This window comes from Chelmon rostratus, chromosome 5, assembly GCF_017976325.1.
Source record: "Chelmon rostratus isolate fCheRos1 chromosome 5, fCheRos1.pri, whole genome shotgun sequence".
Taxonomy (NCBI): domain Eukaryota; kingdom Metazoa; phylum Chordata; class Actinopteri; order Chaetodontiformes; family Chaetodontidae; genus Chelmon; species Chelmon rostratus.
Genome location: NC_055662.1, coordinates 2519283 through 2538478, shown reverse-complemented (window position 1 = coordinate 2538478; position 19196 = coordinate 2519283). Strand labels below are relative to the sequence as shown.

Genomic DNA, 19196 nt, shown 5'->3' with positions numbered 1-19196 from the left:
AATTTTTAACTCAACCTTTTAATTTTTTAGTGTTTGTGTGTGTGTGTGTGTGTGTGTGTGTGTGTGTGTGTGTGTGTACGTGTGTGTGTGCCACAAATGAAACCTTTATAGGAGTGAGTTTTACACAATGAGCTTAATTTCTCATCAGTTTGTACAGAGGAGCTTACATCAGCAGGTTATAAAGTAGAGTATAACTGAGCCCAGACTGATCTTTTGTTAAAAAAGTCAAGCACTGACTCAGTCAGTTACCTCTGATATAATGAATATGACGTACTTTGACATAGTTCACATTTTGATGACAATAATCTGATGATTATATGTATTCTTGCTGTTATCAGTAGTAATGGCATGGCATGGTGATAATAAAATGATGCCCGCTCTCAAAGGTATTGCTGGCAGATGTTCTTAAAGGCTTGCTCAAGCATTATACACTTTTAAACATTAGATTCAGTTCAGCTGTCACAGCTACACATGTACAGATGACTCTGAAAGAGCTTGACCCCTACTAGTGGCAGCAAGTCAGTATATCCAGCTAACATGTTTAGCTTTATGATTAATGGTTGCCATGTTCACCATGTTAGTTTGGCATGCTAGTGTGCTAGTTAACGTTTGATAATTAGCACTAAACACAAAAGACACATGAGGCTGACATTAGTTTAGAAGTACTCTGTGACAAGTGTTGGACATATTTAAATGTTGGCCTGATGATGGCCCTAGATGAAAAGTTAAGGAATCACCAAAGTTTTTCCAAAACATCAACAGGTAGACATTCATGTCTGAACCAATCGTCATGGTAATCCATCCAACACTTGTGGGATGTTTCAGCCCGGGTTGACACTGTGACATATCCATCAATAGAGCCCACTATCATCAACCTGCCATTGTATATTTAATTATTACTAGTTTCTGATTCTTTTAAAGGTTTATTAACTTTAGTAATATTTTAATCTACAGCTGTAAAGTCAGCCTATATTTTTTAACCAAGATCACCTTGTTATGCTTAATTCAGCTTTTATACTTTTATACTTAAAATACTGTAGAATTGTTTTGTAATTATAGCATATTTCAGTTATCGCAATGGTATAATGAGACAATCCCAGAGAAAAGTGGTGTTTACATGGTGTCCCTGGTTATGAGCAGTGGGTCAGACTACCACTAGAGGGCACTAACGTGGTGATTTTTCAAATTCTTCAGGCAACTCTTTTATATATATATATATATATATATATATATATATATATAGTGTGTGTGTGTGTGTTTGTGTGTGTGTGTGTGTGTGTGTGTGTGTAAATGTATGTCATATTAAATGACCCAAAAAAAACTAAGAGCTGTGTGTTTCATATTACCAAATCTGGTAATAATACAATACAAATTTGACATATTTCAGTCACCTTAACCATCACTTTCAATTCCAAATGAGTGATTTAGATAATTAGGTTGAAGTGGAAATTTGTTTAAAGCCTGTAAGTGTTTTTCCCAATTCTGAATTGCCAGTTATTTATGTAGTGTTATTTTTTAACACATCACTCTCTTGGATAAATGTAATGATCATACAGATGTTGTCATGTTAGCTCTGTCATTTTGGCCCGGTGGTCGCTCTAAATACTACAGTATCCATGAGTGTCAGCCACCATTGGAATGCATAGGACGGCACTCAGAGGAACAAAATAGAGCGGCAGTAAATGCAAAATGCATTGTCATTGAAACTGTGAACAGTCCACAGTGCTATTGTTGCTGCATTTCACCAAAAATTGACCTAAAATTTAAAACTTAACTGATCCAGCTTTGTCTCACCGCTAACAGCACACAAGATATTTCCTAGGGCAGTTGTCATCTTTTGCACCAATGATTTAATGGGGAGAGTTTTATGCCCATCTCAGCCATAGAAACCCTCCAACTGTTCCACCTAACACTGCCTATGGGAAAAATGAATAGGACTTTTACTGCAGGAACCAGGGGCAGCCAAAACAGTGAATTTTGTGCTCAAATCATGCCTGTCTGAGCTCAACATTCCAATAACGTGAAGCTATTCTTGTAAGTTACTTTTAATAATGTCTAACTCTGGGCAAGTCTGTCTGTTAATTTCCCACAAGTATTTCTCTACAACACTTCTTACAGAATTGCTGGACTAAGTCTAGATTAAATCCTCTCACCTTCACAAATGAGGTCCTCTGTGTATGCAGCTACCTTCCTGGCCTTTACCACCCTGCTGGTAAACAGCTTTGAAGTCATGCTTAAGATGAGGGGAACCGCCTTGGTGCAGCGAGCCTTAAATGTTAGCAGCTTCATTAAAGGCAGTAATAAATTACTCAGCTCTTGATGAGAATAGGGATGTGGACCTGGAGCATGCAGGGTCATTACAAAAAGTTCAGTAGAGAGACAGCTCAAATACACGTGGCAAATCAATCCTAATGTCTAGGAAAATGAAACAGTGCTACATGGGGGATATTTATAAACCCAGCAACACATTTATTCTGCCGCCTTGAGACCTTTGCCTCATCTATTCTGTTAAGCATCTTTCCTCCTACATGCTTTCCCCGTCTCACGTCATATTCCAAGCACAAGAATCAAATGTGGACGTTAAGGAGTGAGGCACATCAAGAGGAGATGGCAGGAGGTTTTCTGGTTTATGTGTTTTCCTCTTAAATTAAAGCACTAGCTGGCACTCTGTGTGGTTACACTGTGAATCACAGTAGCACCACAGCAGACAAACCAAAGCAAGAAGCTTTCAGTGCCATAACAGCAGCCAAAGTCCTGTTCTGCCCATTCTCTACCAGTCCGCCAGATTCTCTCATACGTTTCCACCTGTCTCCATCACCTGACTCCTACATCCCTCGCTCACCTGTGTCCCATTCTCCCATTTACCCAATCAGAACTCATACCAGCCCATCTCCACCTGCTCCTGGCCAGATTGACAATATTCCAGTCACCTAGCCTCAACCTTATGCTGCCCCACTTGCCTGCCCGTCCACCTGCACCTTTTACCCGCTAACCTTATGCATCTTTTTTTCTTTTTTTTTTCAAATGTATCACTGAAGGGTTTCTGTCTGTCCTTCTGGCCATATTTGAGTCTTCCTTTCCCTTGTCACCTTGTGCACACATGCATGACATTTACAGACTATGGTCTATAATAGGACTGATACCACAGCTTTATTTTACATCATTTTGCCTCAAAGTTGGTATTCTAATCTGGGTAAGAATCCCGTAAGATTTATGCCACCATCCACCGGCGTGGTGTGGCACGCATTTCCACCAGCGGGTTACACATTAGTCAGGTAATGAAGTGCAAATTTTAAATTTGCATTAAATCTAAAGACAATGTAAATGAATGCATGTTTCCATCCACTATTGTTCTTTGAATATTAGGAGTTGGTTCATTGAGATAAACTACTGCTGGAACTAATTCTACAGTTGGGTACCATTAACCTTTGCAGTAGAAGCGGGTGCAACAAAATGTGGAGCGCCAGTAAAACTTGAATGGTTGGCGCACATGTAGAAGACACGATGGAAATATGGTCTATTTGTTTCATGTATTCATTTGACGAATGTTGCGGTCTTCCCATCGACCCACACAGATCTCATGTTGATGTTTCACATCAGTGATCGTCAGATCCCATTACTCAACTGTGGAAAAGGCTCAGGTCGTCCTGAGAGTGACTGTCAGCTTGTCTGAGGACAGTTTTTTTTTGTTGGGATAAGGACTCATTCATTTGTAGTTGGTAGAGCACTGACTGCCTCATCTTCTATTCGTCAGGTTTTTTCACAGTGTAATAACACTGATTTCGGCTCATAAAAATAACATTAATATGGCAAGAAAGTAAATGTGTGAATATTAAACAATACTAGGCTAATTAGTCCTAAATCATTTTTTATTTGAAAGTCCACATTGTCTGCTTAGAAACACTCTGGCCTGTGGACAAGTGGCGTCAAGGACCCCTGCTGTCATCATGATTTAGTCACTAAGTCTGTTTCTAATGCAATTTGTTGAATTGTAAAAAAACGTGGGGAAAAAGTTTTCCCCCACATCTCCACACAGGTTTTAGTATGGTCTGGGAGTGGGTTCAGATTGTTGCTTCTCTTAATGCAGAGCATGCCACTGTTCTGCAGCATGCCTTAAATGCTAGCAGCTTCATTAAAAGCTGTAATAAATCGCTGTGATGAGAGTGGGAATGTGGACCGGCAACAAGGGGAGAGCCCCGGCCTTCAGCTGGAGCTGGAAACATCAGCTGTGCTCTCATCCCTCTGAATGTTAATGTAGTCTAATAATGAAACAGCACACTTCCCAGGGGAAATACAATTACTGATAAGCAGTATGCATAGATTCTTTTATTCACAACAAAGCTGGCCAATATTGCTTTAATTTGTTAACAGAGAAGAAGAAAGCGATGGTTTTATTGATTGTATGAACTGAATCAGGTCTTAAACTGTCTTCTTGTAGCCATTTCACATAAAGTGACATCGTACAAAACAATGTGTTCTGTTTCCTTAAAGGAACAGTTCCACATTTCCAGAAAAAAGTATTTGCTTTCTTTCTGAGAGTAAAATGAGAATAATGATTTCAGTCTTCAGCATCAGGACGTAGTTAGCCTAGCTTAGCACAGAGACAGCTAGCCTGGCTTCGTCCAAAGTCCAAAATTGCACCTACCAACATCTCTAAAGCTCACTATTTCACCTGTTTCACCTCATTTATTTAATGTGTATACAGAAACGTAAAAACAACAGTTTGCAGCTTTAAGGTCAGCTACATGCTGTAGTTATTTCTTGACCAATAGCTGAACACAAGACTTTCCAGTCTTGTTATCACGACGAGGTTGCAATGTTTGCTACCTATACAGAAATCAACAACCTGTGCTCAACAACTATATCTGGCGACTCCCTTCTATAAGCTAGTGTGGGTTGGCGGTGGAAATTAACAAGCCATAGACAGATTACATAGCAATCATTAAACCTATGCCGTAATGCTGTACTGTAGCACTTTTGTAAAGTTTTGCAAAGAGACATGTCTCCATGAGATCCTGTAGAACTGACTACATACTGAACGTGTAGTCATTGAAATGAAACAGAAAAACAGTTTTATAAACTTGACGTCAACTTAACGTAATTTAGCTCAGACGGCCAGAGAAGGACCAAGAAGGTCATCTGCAACCAACACTAGACACCATATTTAAACAGAGACAGGGCTTTCAACCCCTCCACCTGGGCTTGTTAAAACGTGAACCAGATTAGTTAGTCAAAGACCATCTCCATGACGACTGAGCAAACTCCATCCATTGAGTAATACAGCGAGGTCTGGCTGAAATATGCGGAAATACCAACTTAGTGGACCCTTTTTCAAGGTGAAGAATGGCAAGAATGAATCTTCAGGCTCAAATTAATAACATTTCGTATCCATTTTTTTATCTGTACTCAGGCAGAAATGTTTGACACCAATTTGTGGTTTTCTGAGTTATGTGCTGGAACCACCCCTTGATGAACAACGGTTTACTCACCTGCCCAGCACTTCTGTGCAGCATCTCCAGCTACACATTGATCCACCATCTGATTTATGGGCTGCACTCCACAGCCACACAGCCGTTACTGCACTGAATAGAATTTCACAGAGAGTGAAAGCTGGCAGTTGCTCCATTCAGGGGATCAAGGAATGTGAAAGCAGTTCCAAAAACACGACTGTGAAATTGGTTATTGTAAGGCTGAAGAAAAGTAATATTATTGTAGCACCATTTGTTCATCCTCCACAGTATGGATGTGGAAGTGCTGTGTAGTAATTAAGCCCTGAAGCCCACATGTCTTCTCAGAATTTGCAAGCTTCTTATAATAAATCAACAAACTTTCATTCCATGATTTCCCGTACTGTAAACAAATTAAGTCAAATTAAATGCATCATCATAATGTTAACCATGGAGGGTATGCGGGTTTAGACAGAGCTGAAGACTTCTGAAGATTAATTAAAATGAAAATGATTGTCAAGCGGCAGACCCAGCAGCTGTGAACAGCACAGGGTAAGCAGGGTTAAATACATCCAAGAGCTGAAGTTTTCACATGTCTCACTTGGAAGTTTTGTTGCAACAACATTTCAATGACTGCACATCAATGTGTAGCAAGTTCTATAGGACCTGCTGGACAAGTTTCACGGCAAAAGCTGTACAAATATGGTTAAAAAGCAGAGCTCTTCACATAAATCACAGCGTTATCGTGAAGATTTCCAGGTGAGCTGCCGGCACTTGTTTACTTTCACCTACAAGCTGGATCAGTCTATTGTTGATATGGTCGATGAGCACAGGATTTGTTTTTGGTCTCTGCACATAACTGGTACCGAACCTGGAAAGCCTCCTGTGAGGGCGAGAAGCTGCACACTGCCACTGCACCGACTCTGGTCCCTAAAGCCACACATTGGCATCTTCATGTTCCACTTTGGATGCAGATTAAACACAGAAAATACACATGGGCTTCGGACAGTACCGGGCTTCCCCTGCTTTCTGTACTTATGCTAAGTTAGGCTAACCCAACTACCTCGACTGTAGCTCTGTACATTAACACACAGGCAAAGACTGATTGATATCCATCCTTTCAAATCACTCTCAAAGAAAGGGAATAGGCGTATTATGTTAAACTTTTCCTAACCAAACGATCCCTGCACCGCCTGGCCTTCTATTAAAGTCTGTGTTCAAAGACAGAAACCTGGCAGCTATTCTGGACCTGTCAGCGTTGACAGCAAAACCAAACAGCAGCTCCGGCTATATGTCGCAAACACCCAGGATTGCCTGTTTTTCTGACGGGGCGAACAAAATAAGATGCAACTCATCTTTAGAGCTGTCACGGAAAAGCTGTTCAGCTTCTTCTTCCCCTCATGCTGGACTGATTCAATAAAGTCTTGTATAGGCAGGTGAAAAAGCCTCTTTATTTGATCTTAAATAAGACGTCGCCCAAGGCCTGAGCCATTCAGACTCAAGCGAAAGTGTTGTTTCTGTGTGGAAGCTGCTGGAGGTAGAGCGTATTAGGGTCTGACTCAGTGAGAAAGCTTTCAAGGTCATAAAAAAAAAGTTCAGCAGACAGTCCAAACACATGCGGCAAATAAGCCATTAATGTCTATGATGATAAAACAGTACATCATTAGTGGTATTTTTAAACCCGGCAACAACAACCGAGGAACACATTTATTCTGCCGCCTTGAGACCTTTGCCTCATCTTTTCTGTTAAGTATCTTTCCTCCTACATGCCTTTCCCCGTCTCACGACACATTTGTACTGCAACAAGCACAAGAATCAAAGTCATATAAATGTGGACGTTCAGGAGTGAGGCACAACAAGAGGAGATGGCAGCAGGTTTTCTGGTTTATGTGTTTCTGCTTATAAAAAGAGACACGCCTGGTGACAACAATTTTCATACACTGGTCAATTTTGAGATTTTGAGCTATTCTGTTTCCAGAACATGTCCATTTAGGCAAATTTGTGTATATGTGATCAATATTATCTGTTTTGCATATTTAAACCTACAATTTAAGAAAACTTGTAACAGAAAAAAGAATTAACTGTGGTTACATCATAGGATCTGTCAATCACAGCAACAACACACCAGACACACCAAAGCATGATGCTTTAATAACTTTGCCTCAGTCCTGTTTGTCCACCAGATGCCATCAGACTTTTCCACTCCTCCCAGTCACCTGACTCCCACATCCACCTGTTCACCTGTCCCATCCTCCCATTTATACCAGCCCATCTTCACCTGAACCTGAACATGAACCCTTACCTGCACCTGTTTGCATGCCTGTCGACCTGTACCTTTAACCCGCCCCATTCCTGTTTACCTGTGGATTGCTCCCAGACTTCTCGGACTAGCTGCTGTTGCCTGTCACCTTGTGCACACACGCTTGACATCTTCAGGCTACCATCCATAATAAAAGTGATACCACAGCCTTACTTTACATCATTTTGCCTCAGAGTTGATATTCTAATCTGGTTAGAATCAAAAGATTTGTGCCCCTTTTCCACTGGCCTGGTCAGTTTTCCATCCAAATAGCATGATGTTTCCCTCCGTCACTGTTCTTCATCTCTGTGGAGTGGAAGCTTCAGTGGACATTCATGTCACATGCTTCATGTATGTCTTGATTTATTTACCAAGTCTGTTTCCATCGCACTTCTGCACTTCTTCCACCTTCTCCAACTCAACCGAGCATAAAAACTGTTTTTTGCGATATTTCAAGTTTGGGAGTTCTGAACCCTGTATATGTACATTCTCCATCTCCTCACATTCACTGCCATTCATTCTCGTACCTTTGTGGGCCCTCCTCATATGCGGGCCCTGTATACTAGCCTTTCTTAAAGCAAAGCACCTGCAAAGCATGTTTTTAATATGACACAGCATAGTGCTTCTGTTCATCTTGGTGAGATCTGAGCATATGAAGAGCAATCCACAGAGGCAGTGCTACTGCACAATGTTCACTTACAGTAAAAACATGAAAGTTAACCTCACATCCACCCAAAACCAACATAGCAGCAACAGATAAAAATGAATAATACTGACAATAAATGTATCTTACAAAAGAAATGCCAACTCATTTTTAAAACACTAAGAACATGTCAATGCCACGGGTAAATTACCAAGGAGCTGCTGAGATGAGACAGTTCTCCTCCACAGTTTGATGGTGGACTTTACCTAGACCTAGTCTTGCTCTTCTAGTTTGCAAATTATCAGTTATTATTACCATAACAGAATGCAGATGGTTGTCTACACACACACATACACACACTCTCTCTCACACACACACATCAGCTGCTGAAATATCCCTTATGAAATGGGTTTTGAGATAAAGCTCATTGTGAGCACAAGGGCAATGCTAGAGGCTGACAAAATGAAAGGATTTGCTAACAGATATATTCACTCGCTGCTGTTAGCCTGCCAGCCCTGTGCATTATTTCATGTCCTGCACCATTCTGCCCCAGAAGAACTTCCACCCCGCCACTGCTGGCCTGACCGCAGGCCAACAGAGTTCACTAGTTTAGTGTTAATTCTAACAACGCATACTGGCAGTGCAGCCTCAGTCACTGAGGGTGAGGCGGAGTGGAGCCACATGTCACAGACACAGATATCTCAAAACCTGGATCAACCAAAGCTATCTGCATGACTGGAGACCTGTAGAAGTTAAGTGTTAAAATATGTTCGGGTGACTGAACTGACCTGTTAATTATATGTCTGATCATCTAACACACAATTAAGTCTTCCAGAATGTAGAAAAGTGACTTTAATATGGTTTCTGTAAAGTCTCCTATCTGTACATGCAGTTAGTTAATTCAAATTCATGAACAAATGAAATGTGTTGTTCCCTGGGGATAAACCTCACCAAGGACTCCTGGTGTGTGTGACATGAAAACATTCAGAGCATTTGCTGTGTTTTCCTCTTTTTTAAAAAGAGAAAAGGGCATTCATTCCATCTGCGTCTGAATATTTGAGTTCATCCTGGTTCCTGGTGCCAGCGGCACAGAGCATTAAGTCCCAGTCAAGTGGTGTAGAAGAATTAATAAAAAGGAAGTAGCAGCTCTCAACGGGACCCGAGGGCCCACAGAGGAGGCAGCAGTCACAAACTACAGTTGTTTTGTAGGGCAGCTCAGCACGGCCCAGTGCTTCTGTAATGCATGTTCCCTCTGCCTGCAGCATACAGTGTTTCCATCTGGAACACACACACACACGTTGACAGGCTCACACACACTCTGACTGGGTTCTTCTTCTCGTGGAGATGTAGCTGAAGTTGGCTGAGAAGAAATTCTGATTATCAAACTCACGCGCGCGCACACACGCACGAGCTCCTACCTTCACCGCCTCGATGTGACTGACGCTGTCAAACATCAAGTCGTTCACGGTCACTATCTGGTCCCCGACCCTCAGTCCCTCTCTCTCGGCCGAAGAGCCCGGCTCCACTAGGGACACGTATATCCCCACGCCGTGCTCCGACCCCCCGCGGATGCTGAAGCCCAGACCCTCGTGGCTCCTGGAGCGCGTCAGGGTGACTTGGCGCACCTCTCCGCATGGACTCTCGAAGAACGGCTGGGCCGTGGAGGCTGACAGCTCCGCGGCGGCGAAGGAACCGTCCGGGCAGCCCGGCGTGAGTGGCTGCTCATGGATGGAACTGACATATTTCTGCAGGGTCGGGTCGCCCTCGTCCCCAAAGCCCTCCGCGCTGCCGTTGCTGGGGAGCAGGTCTGTCTTCAGGTAGAGTCCCTCGGATGTGTACTGGTCGAACAGCAGCTGGTCGGACCTCGGGATGACCAGGCGCAGCATGGGCAGCAGCTGTCGTTTGCCGGGTGTGTTGAGAATCACTTTGAGAGTTTGGACCAGGTCGAAGACGTTGCGCTTGGCGTGGTACACATTGAGACAGTGGATGAACTGCTCTCTCTCCAGGTCGCTGAGCAGCAGGTTGAGAGCGTTGTGGAGCCGCCGGACGTTTGCCGAGAGCGCACGGCCGCCCGAGCCGGTCGAGTTCACCGATGTGTTGAGCGAAACGCGCTCCAGGTCAGCGCTCATCCTACAGCATAACGGGGAACCAGCGCATCATACAGACCGGGGGACGGATCGGGCATTTGTTAAAGCGCTCCTCAGGTCTGTCCTCCGGTTTGAAAGCAGAGCGTGAAGCAGCTCACTGCGCATCGGGCAACTTCAACAGGTGACCGGGACGCGATGTGTCAGCCCCAAACAAACCGCGTCCACAGTCGGTGCTCGCATTCTTCTTGCGCTGAACAAAGCATAAATATTCTCAGAGTTCTGCTGTCCGGCACCACATGAGCTTTCGCGCTGCCCTCACCGGGACGAGCCTCGCTGATTCCAACAGAGTCCGGTGGAGGCTGAAATCTGCTGTCCGCCGGATTCACATCCGTGGAGCGCTCTCTTTATCAGTGCAAACCATAAAAAGAAACGTTATAATAACACACGACCTTCTCTGTTTACTCTGTCCACAGAACAAACTCCAGAGTCTGCTCCACGACGCAGCCTTCCCTGCGCGCAACTGGCAGGAGCGCTCCACTGGATGCGCTCAGACTGTCTGTGTATAGGAAATGACGCAGGTGTGTGTGTGTGTGTTGCTTAGAAACTGACAACACTACTAACCCTTATTTAAATGATTGTTTTTGGCAAGGCATTAGCTGATGTCATACATTGTTCCAGCGAAAGCAGGGATAGCACGAGTTCAAACTACAAATAACAAACCGCTGAAAGGCCAGAATTCACGTTTTATGACACAGTCACTTAAAAAAAAAAACACGTGAATCCCTGCTTGGGACAAACATGATTTAGAAGAACGTATGAATGCACTGTTTGTAAGGGGTGGGTCGGTTCATGTGGATGCAGATGACAGTAGGTGGCTGCCTGTCAGCCTTTAAGCTGATCATGCTGCATTATAGCAAATGCCTCCCTGAGACTCCTTGTCATAACTAGAGCCTCAGGCTATTTTTAAACATCTATTTCTAGGAGCCCAGAGTTGTCTTCCTCCTCGTGACAGTGACGATCTCCCTCTGTCTGGACCATTCATATAATGAGAGTCCCAGGAAACATTTCTGCCACACCAGGGTGCTGCTGAGGAGATGGGGCCACACACACACACACACACACACAAATAAAGAGGTGTTCTGTCAATACTGTTAAGCACCAAAATCACACGATTTACTGTATTTCTCATCCCATCAACGTGGCCCCCTTGAGGCTCCTGTAAAATGCTGCCACCCACTGTTGCTGGTTGACTGTGGCACATTTTTTAAAATGTGTTTTTGCTGTGAACACATGCTAAATAGAAAATGTGTACAAGTGGAGAAAATTGAATGTTCACATCCAATATAAATGAGGCTGAGCAGAGCGAACACAAGAGAAGTAAGTAGACATGCATATGTTGGTACAAAGGAAAATAAAGCACAAAGGCAAGGTGAGTTTATTGGAGCACATTTCACACGGCTGAAGGCAATTAAATGTTTGTCCATAACTTTTTTTAGTCAGGTAGTCAGGTGAGTGGGTCGAATGTCTCTGACAGGCTGATGTACATCAGGACTAAGAGATGAGCATGTGACAAATGTGAGAATCTCCTCTCAGTCAGAAGATTTATCTCTTTGTTGATGTTGGAGTAACAGTTTAGATTGTTTGTATTTGCTATTTGAAGAAGTCATACACAGAGGATGCTGCTTTAAGAGCATCAGTTCTCTCACACCAAGGTGTTTCTTTTGTTTTTGTGATGTCCTCGATCCATCAAAGAGCCGTCCCCAAAGTGCAGCTACCCTGCTCTTAACTCCCCACACTCTATGTTGTGGGCGAGTGGACTTTTCAGCTCAACTAGACTGTTTGTTAGCAATAGCTTGCGCTACATTTATGTGCTCTTTCCTCTTTAAGTGTTCATCAAATAATGGATGAATTCAATTCTTTGAGCATGTATAAAACACACTCTTTCATTTGCTAGATGTGGATGGAGACGGGATATCGTGCACCGGTGCACTCACGGTTGGCTTTGAGCCACAGGATATCTAGGAGTCACTTTTTAGAGAAAAGTCTTTTCTTCTGCTCGAGTTTGGTTTGATGTTTCTTGGTAGCTGCCAAAGTGGCTCCTTCATGTCCGTTGCTCTGTGGACATGTCTCACAGTGGCTTACTTCACCAGGACAAATGTGTCGACCCACTCTGCCTCCTAAGACACAGCTCTCCGCTAATTCAAAGTGCTTTACATAGGCCAATTGCATTCAAATGTTGAAAAAACACAGGAAACACAGATGAAACATTAAGTCTAATTTGAAATATTAAGAACAGTTTTAAAAGAAATCATATAAATAGGCCTGCTTGTTAGTTACAGGTGTACAGCATGTGTAAGGCGGATAATGATAAGGCAGAGCAAAACACCACCATGAACACAACATTGACATATTATCACTTTTTAATTTGAAATGGCAAACAGTTGCCTATTTACACACCCAGCAGACACAGAGCAGCAACACTAGTGTTCATCTGGAGTGAATTTAAGTCCGATATTCCCTCTCCTTTTAGCTCCGGCCAGCTGAGGGGAAAAATATCTCTTCAGGTGTTAAATGCCCCACCCTGTTCACCAGCTAGTTTCTTGTGTTGTTGGTCTGTCTGCCTGTTTGCTGGGAAGGTGGTGTACAGACCACAGCTTCCTGCTGCTGCTGGAGATGAGGTCGATGAGAGTGCTGAGACTGAACCAAAACAATGACCTGAAAGATACTAAAATAGAAATCTGAGGGGAAATGTGTTGGTGATTATTTTCCATGGGTTTGTCATCACAAATGCATTCCACATAATCATTTTACCACTTGGTAATAAAAACACATTGATTTGTCAGCTTTAAGGTTCAGACAGAAACAGTGAAAACATTGAAGTTTTTAACTGTAAAAATCAGCACAAATCTGGATTATCTGGACATTTGTTGCAACTCCATGTTTAGTTTGGAGTTTGGGAACAGTTAGCAGACTGCTACCAGGTGACCTAAGACACACTGGAAGCCAGTGCAGTGCAGAGACTGAACCACACCTACAGCAATGCCAATATTATGGCTTAGAATAGGCTGTAAAGGACAAAACAGATGTTGGAGGGGTACATTATTTGTATTGCTTCTTTTGTTTATTATGAGACAGAATGCATTATTTTGTCCATTTATAATATTCATACTTTAAAGGGAGGAAAAAGATAACAAAACTGGAGGATGCAAATTTATTTTTAGCACAGAAAGTCAATTTTTTCCCAGAACATCTACGCATTGTCCCATTTCTGCATATTAAAGGAGCAGTGGGAGTGTATTATTTTTGTTGGGTTTTGCACAAAGTATGCAGGCCTTCCAGTATAAATTACCATGTTGTCAGTGGGGAGGAGAGGCACATTAATGCCTATTAAATAACGGAGGGTGGTTACAGTGTTAAAGATTGCATGTGTCAGCTCTCTCTCTCTGTGTCTGATTCTTCCTCTCTTCTTCTGCTTTTCTCTGTCACCCACACAAAAAGGGATTGTGCACAAACTTTGCAGAAGGATCGCTTTATAGAGCAGTCTCTGTATGTCCCCATTTGTTTGTTTTTGCTGCAGTTATGATCAACTTTTTATTGCAATATATGTACGTACATAAGGCAAGGCAAAGTAACAACAGAGCAATTCAGAGTGCCATAACACATGAAAAGAATTAAGAAAAGAAGCAAGGCAATGTGAAAGGAAGTTAAAAAAAAAACAGAACAGAATAAAAATTACAGTGCAACTACTGTGCAGAGCAAGCTGAATAAATGTCCTGGTCTCATAGTGACTACAACATTCTGAACGTCGATTTTGAGAGACCTGTAACAGAGCGTGACAGTAGTCGACCCTACTGAAGAGAAATGCATGGAGATGTTTTTCTAAATTTTTCTTTTTCTTCAAAAGTAATTATATCGGTTTTGACACATCCAATCATTGATTCATTTAATGCACCTATATTTCTTATATGGGACCACGGAAACCTGGTGATTCTATTATAAACATGTCTGTGTTTGTGTGTGAGGGTGTGTTTCACGTGCATGAGCATGGTAAGATATTTCATTGTTTTCTATAACCTGAGCTAGTGGGAGCATGTGGATGTTGAACAGAATTGGCTCAGTAATGGAGCGCATGTCATTTTTGTATGATCAGATGTGTGATCACAAACTAACATAAAGCAGGTCCTGTCCTTCAAATAGGATTCACAGCAGCTTGGCACTGTGCCAGGAAGTCCCAGCCAGTTCAACAGTCTGCCAGTAACATGCCGGAGCACTGAGATCCACTAATACCATCATCAAGAGGGTGCTAAGACGTTGAAAATCAACCTTTTCAGTCATTTTAATTTAAAATGGGAGGTTTGATATTGGTCCATCATTGTTCATTAGTGAGGCGTCAAGATTATTCTTTTTTAAGAGTGACTCAAAAATGCAGTTTTCAGGGCCATGGGAATAACCAAAGTAAAAGTGTTGAGTATTTGTAGAAGATCTGATGGCATGCAGTCAAAACACTTTTCAAAAGTCCTGTAGGCAGAATATCAAGGCAGCAGGATGAGGTTTTTAACATGGTGCACAATCTCTTCCAAGGTTTCATAGCTGATGAATGAAATTGTGTCATGCTAATTGATTGGTGGACTCAATACAGAACTAATGCCTGAAATGAAGGTACAGACAGCTCGTCTTATTTTCTGAATTTTGTGAAAAAGAAGGCAAATTCATTATATGCCAACAACACAGGCAGCTGGTAACATAATATACCCACAGAGATGTATGTGCACATGTACTGCATAGTCAAAATATGTGGACACCTGAACATTACAATCACATGTGATAGTTGAAAATGTCATTCCCAAACCTGGGCATTGATGTGCTGCTTTAACCTCTGGATGTTGCGTCCTGGCTGCAGGGATTATCTCCCACTCAGCCAAAGGAGGCAAATTACTGAGGTCAAACAATGATGCTGGGTCCTGAGGTCCAGCTGGCAGTTGGAATTCAATGTCGTCCCAAAGACTGTGCTGTTATGTGTTGTTTAGGAAGTAAGTAATCATGTGAATAAATACAGAGCAGATATGTAATGCAACCACACAACTGTGAAATAAAGCATGTTTTTAAATGCTGCTGACTTTTCTGGAATGTTATTCAGTTCACTGTGGGTCATTTTGTATTTTAATTCCAGTAGTTTTAGGTTGAATCAAGTCTGGAAGTTTAGAACATAGAGACATACTTGGCTCCTCCCTGTTTATTTTATGTCACAATGCCTTATTTATTAAATAATTAGCTGAGAAGAATAAGGTTGTCCTGTACTGGGTGAGTTAATATATTATGTCCCAGAATATTTGCAGTGTATTATTGGCATAATTTGTGACTGAATTAATCCAGACATTCAATCCAGTCATTGATCACAAGAAAGGGCTAAAGAGGGAGCGAATGGGATTGACATGCATGGCATGTAGTGCACTGTCTGAAGGTAAAAGAGGTGAAAACTTAATACACAGTCATATTCGGAGAGTGGGTGAGCTCACCAATATAAAATCCCTACAATTGCTTATGTTAATTGCTTTTATAAACCTAAAACCTTCAGACTAAAAGTGTCATTCCTGCACATTTTTGAAGGTAATACTTTTATAACCACAACATTTGTGAGAAGAAGAGCTGGAATAGTATTTATCATATGCATCAGAATAAGGCAGAACAAGGGCAAGCAGATTCATCTGCATCCAGTTCTTTCTGAATACACATTCTGCTCTCTCTCAGCTCCCTCTGAGCTCTGTTGAGTCCAATTCATGCACTGACCACCTTGAACTTTTATAAGCCCACGTAATAAATGTCCACCTTTATAAACAGACCTCCCAGAGCAGTGGATACTCTTATTCCTAAGGAGATAGTTAAATCTAACAGAGCCGTGTTAGAGTACGGGGTTTAATTTGGACTTAAATTAAGTGGAGTGGGTGAATGAGGTTTTATCTTGAGATAACATTAATCCACTCCCTCTCCGAGTTTTAACTCTCATCAGCTCGCCAGCAGAGCCGCCTGTCTGTCTTCCTATCACAATTCACATGACTGGACGAAAAAACGCAGCGATTAGGAAAGCAAACTCCAGGAAACATGTGCTGTCTGCTGGGAGAGAGATGGAAAGTGCTCTGAACACTGCTGCTTAATAAAGGGAGCACAATTACTTCAGAGCACAAATCAATATTTCGTTCTGTTCAAAACTCTGCAATACAACACTGAATTATTGTAATGATACTGTCTGCAGTGTCTCACAATAACCGTACAAGCAGAAAACTCATTGGAAGTTCAAATGAATTGTAGAACCTGATAAAAGGAAAGCATTCAGACCAAACTGAGTCATGCATTGCAGCATAGGAGAAAAACAGGCAGATGCTTCAGTGCTAAAAGTCTTGCTTTTAAATTAGCACAAACTTTTTTTTCTGCATAAGCAATGAATCAAATGACTGTGTATACTGTGAAAAATTCACTGACTGCAGCAATAAAAAGGGAGTCCAGGGATGCTAATGTTTTTAGCCTTTGGCTGCAGGGATGATGATGGTGATGGTCAGTCCACTGTGGTCCAGAAAACATCCCAACCACTGTTGCATGGACTGCCATGACATTTTATACAGATTCATGGTCCCCAGGCAATGAATTCTACTGACTTTGGCAATTCCTTGACTTTCCCTCCAGTGCCATCATTACATTAACATTTATCGATCGATTTATTTGTCCCTTAAGACCAATTACTTGAGGAGCAGTGGAGCACAAAACAAAAGATTTGTAAAAGACGAGGAAAAATAAGAATTTGGATCTGGATGGAGTCTATTGAGGATGGAGGATATAATGGCATTACGTCCTCACACTGCTGTATCTCCCTAGCAAACCAAAGCATTTGCAGATGTTGCCTTTGTACAGAGAACAGTCATTTGTTGACTGGCTGCTTTCACTCTGTATGCAAAGTTAATCTAACTCCCACTGTATGTGTCCTCACTACAGGCATCGGTGGCAGGGGAAGGTGGGTGTTGATTCTGTGCATTGGGAGTGTAGTGCAGTAATTAGAGGCCTCTGTTTCATAAGCCATTTGAATGGAGCTCTCAGCGGCTTCGGTGCCCCCACCACACCACTTTTTACACCTACCGTTTGTGACGACAGATAAAAGCACCTGACATTTCCTTTGCTGGCAATTAATGCCCAAGCCGGTGAACTTCCCACGGTTCTGAGGGAGTCAAGGTCTCCCATCCAACTACGCTTAATACACAGAGACTTGGACTGCTATCTTTAGACTACCAGCCAGACACACAGTTAGGAGAATGTGAAAGGTGCCTGAATGCATGCTGGCAAGGTATATTACTCAATATACTTTAGTCTAAGGAAGTGACAAACTGATTTTGTAGCTTTTGGTGTTATAAAAGACAGTGAAGATTAAGTGATTATAATGCCGGATATCAGGGCGTGAACATGACCTGTTTACAGTGTTTAAGTACATGTGGAAACGTAGAGAATAGAGTCACATTAGAGACTCTCTGCTGACCTTGGTCTCTGCACTCAGAACTCAGAATAAATGAAGTCGTCGGTTTATTGTTCCACTTTGTCCCCACAAATTGAGTGAATAAAGAAGTTTGAAGGTGTTAGTGGCACATTATATTAGATGCTTATATTTTTCAATAACTGTGGCTTTAATGAATTGCCGCTGCCAGAACATTATTTGTTTTGGGGGCTTATTTTCATAGTAGACACAGACTCATTAGAAGTGCATCGGTTTTCAGTACAGCTGCTTTATACAGCTTTATTGACATCTATAATATGGTGGAAGCACCGAGCAAGTTTTATGTCCTGGATTTCACTCTGTGCTCCTTCATTCCTCTTTCTTCCAGGCCCAGGACCAAGCATCAGTGGCCACTCACAGCACTATGGGATGCTGGAATATGTTTGTTTCTGGACATTATCTTCCCCTAAATGAAACATGGTTGCCAAACAAAGTGAAATTCTGTTTTAGTTTATATGAATTAATGGCAGTAATATCATCCCTCTACCTCATTTTCCTTCTTTACAGCAATAACATAATATGTGTGCTTCCAGCATTAATGTGGTGTAATATAGTGCATGAAAATACAATAACAAAGCAGCTCACAACAACAAAGCAGAGTTTGCTTCATGCCTTGTGGCAAACACTAGCAAAGACACTGGTGAGTTTCTTTGACTAACTTTGTTTTTGACTCACTCATACGATTGTACCTTCAAAGCTGCTGTGGGCATCTTAGTGGCCTCCCTGACTGTTGCCCTCCTTGTTCTGGGAAGATAAACACTTATTCAGTGTTCTCTGGAGCTCTTTATAAAAGTCTTTACTCTTGAAAATGTCTTAATGCCTCCCTAATAAATAAACCTAACTGTACACAGCTAAACATTATCTAAATAACTACATACCCGATTCCCTTGAAGTTGGGGTGCTGTGTAAATGGAACAGAATGTGATTGACTTGCTGACTTGACTTGCTAATCCTTTTTGACATAAACTCAAGTGAAAACAGTACAACGACAATAGATTTAATGGTTTGCATCATCAGCTTCATTGACTTTTGTAAATATCTGCTTATTCTGAATTTGATGCAGCAACACGTTTCAAACGAGTCGGGACAGGAGTAACTAAACACTGGGAAAGTTGTGGACTGCTCCAAAAACACCTGTTTGGATCATTCCACAGGTAAACAGGTTGATTGGTAACAGGTGATAGTA

General features: G+C 42.0%; 1 protein-coding gene across 1 annotated transcript in view; it reads right to left on the bottom strand.

Moving 5' to 3' along the window:
- whrnb (whirlin b) overlaps nucleotides 1-10518 on the bottom strand; it is an 83236-nt gene extending 72718 nt beyond the window's left edge. The window contains exon 1 of the mRNA XM_041936360.1: nucleotides 9808-10518. Coding sequence (XP_041792294.1) covers nucleotides 9808-10518 — 711 coding nt within the window. The remainder of the gene's footprint in view (nucleotides 1-9807) is intronic.
- Between the last annotated feature and the right edge of the window lie 8678 nt (nucleotides 10519-19196).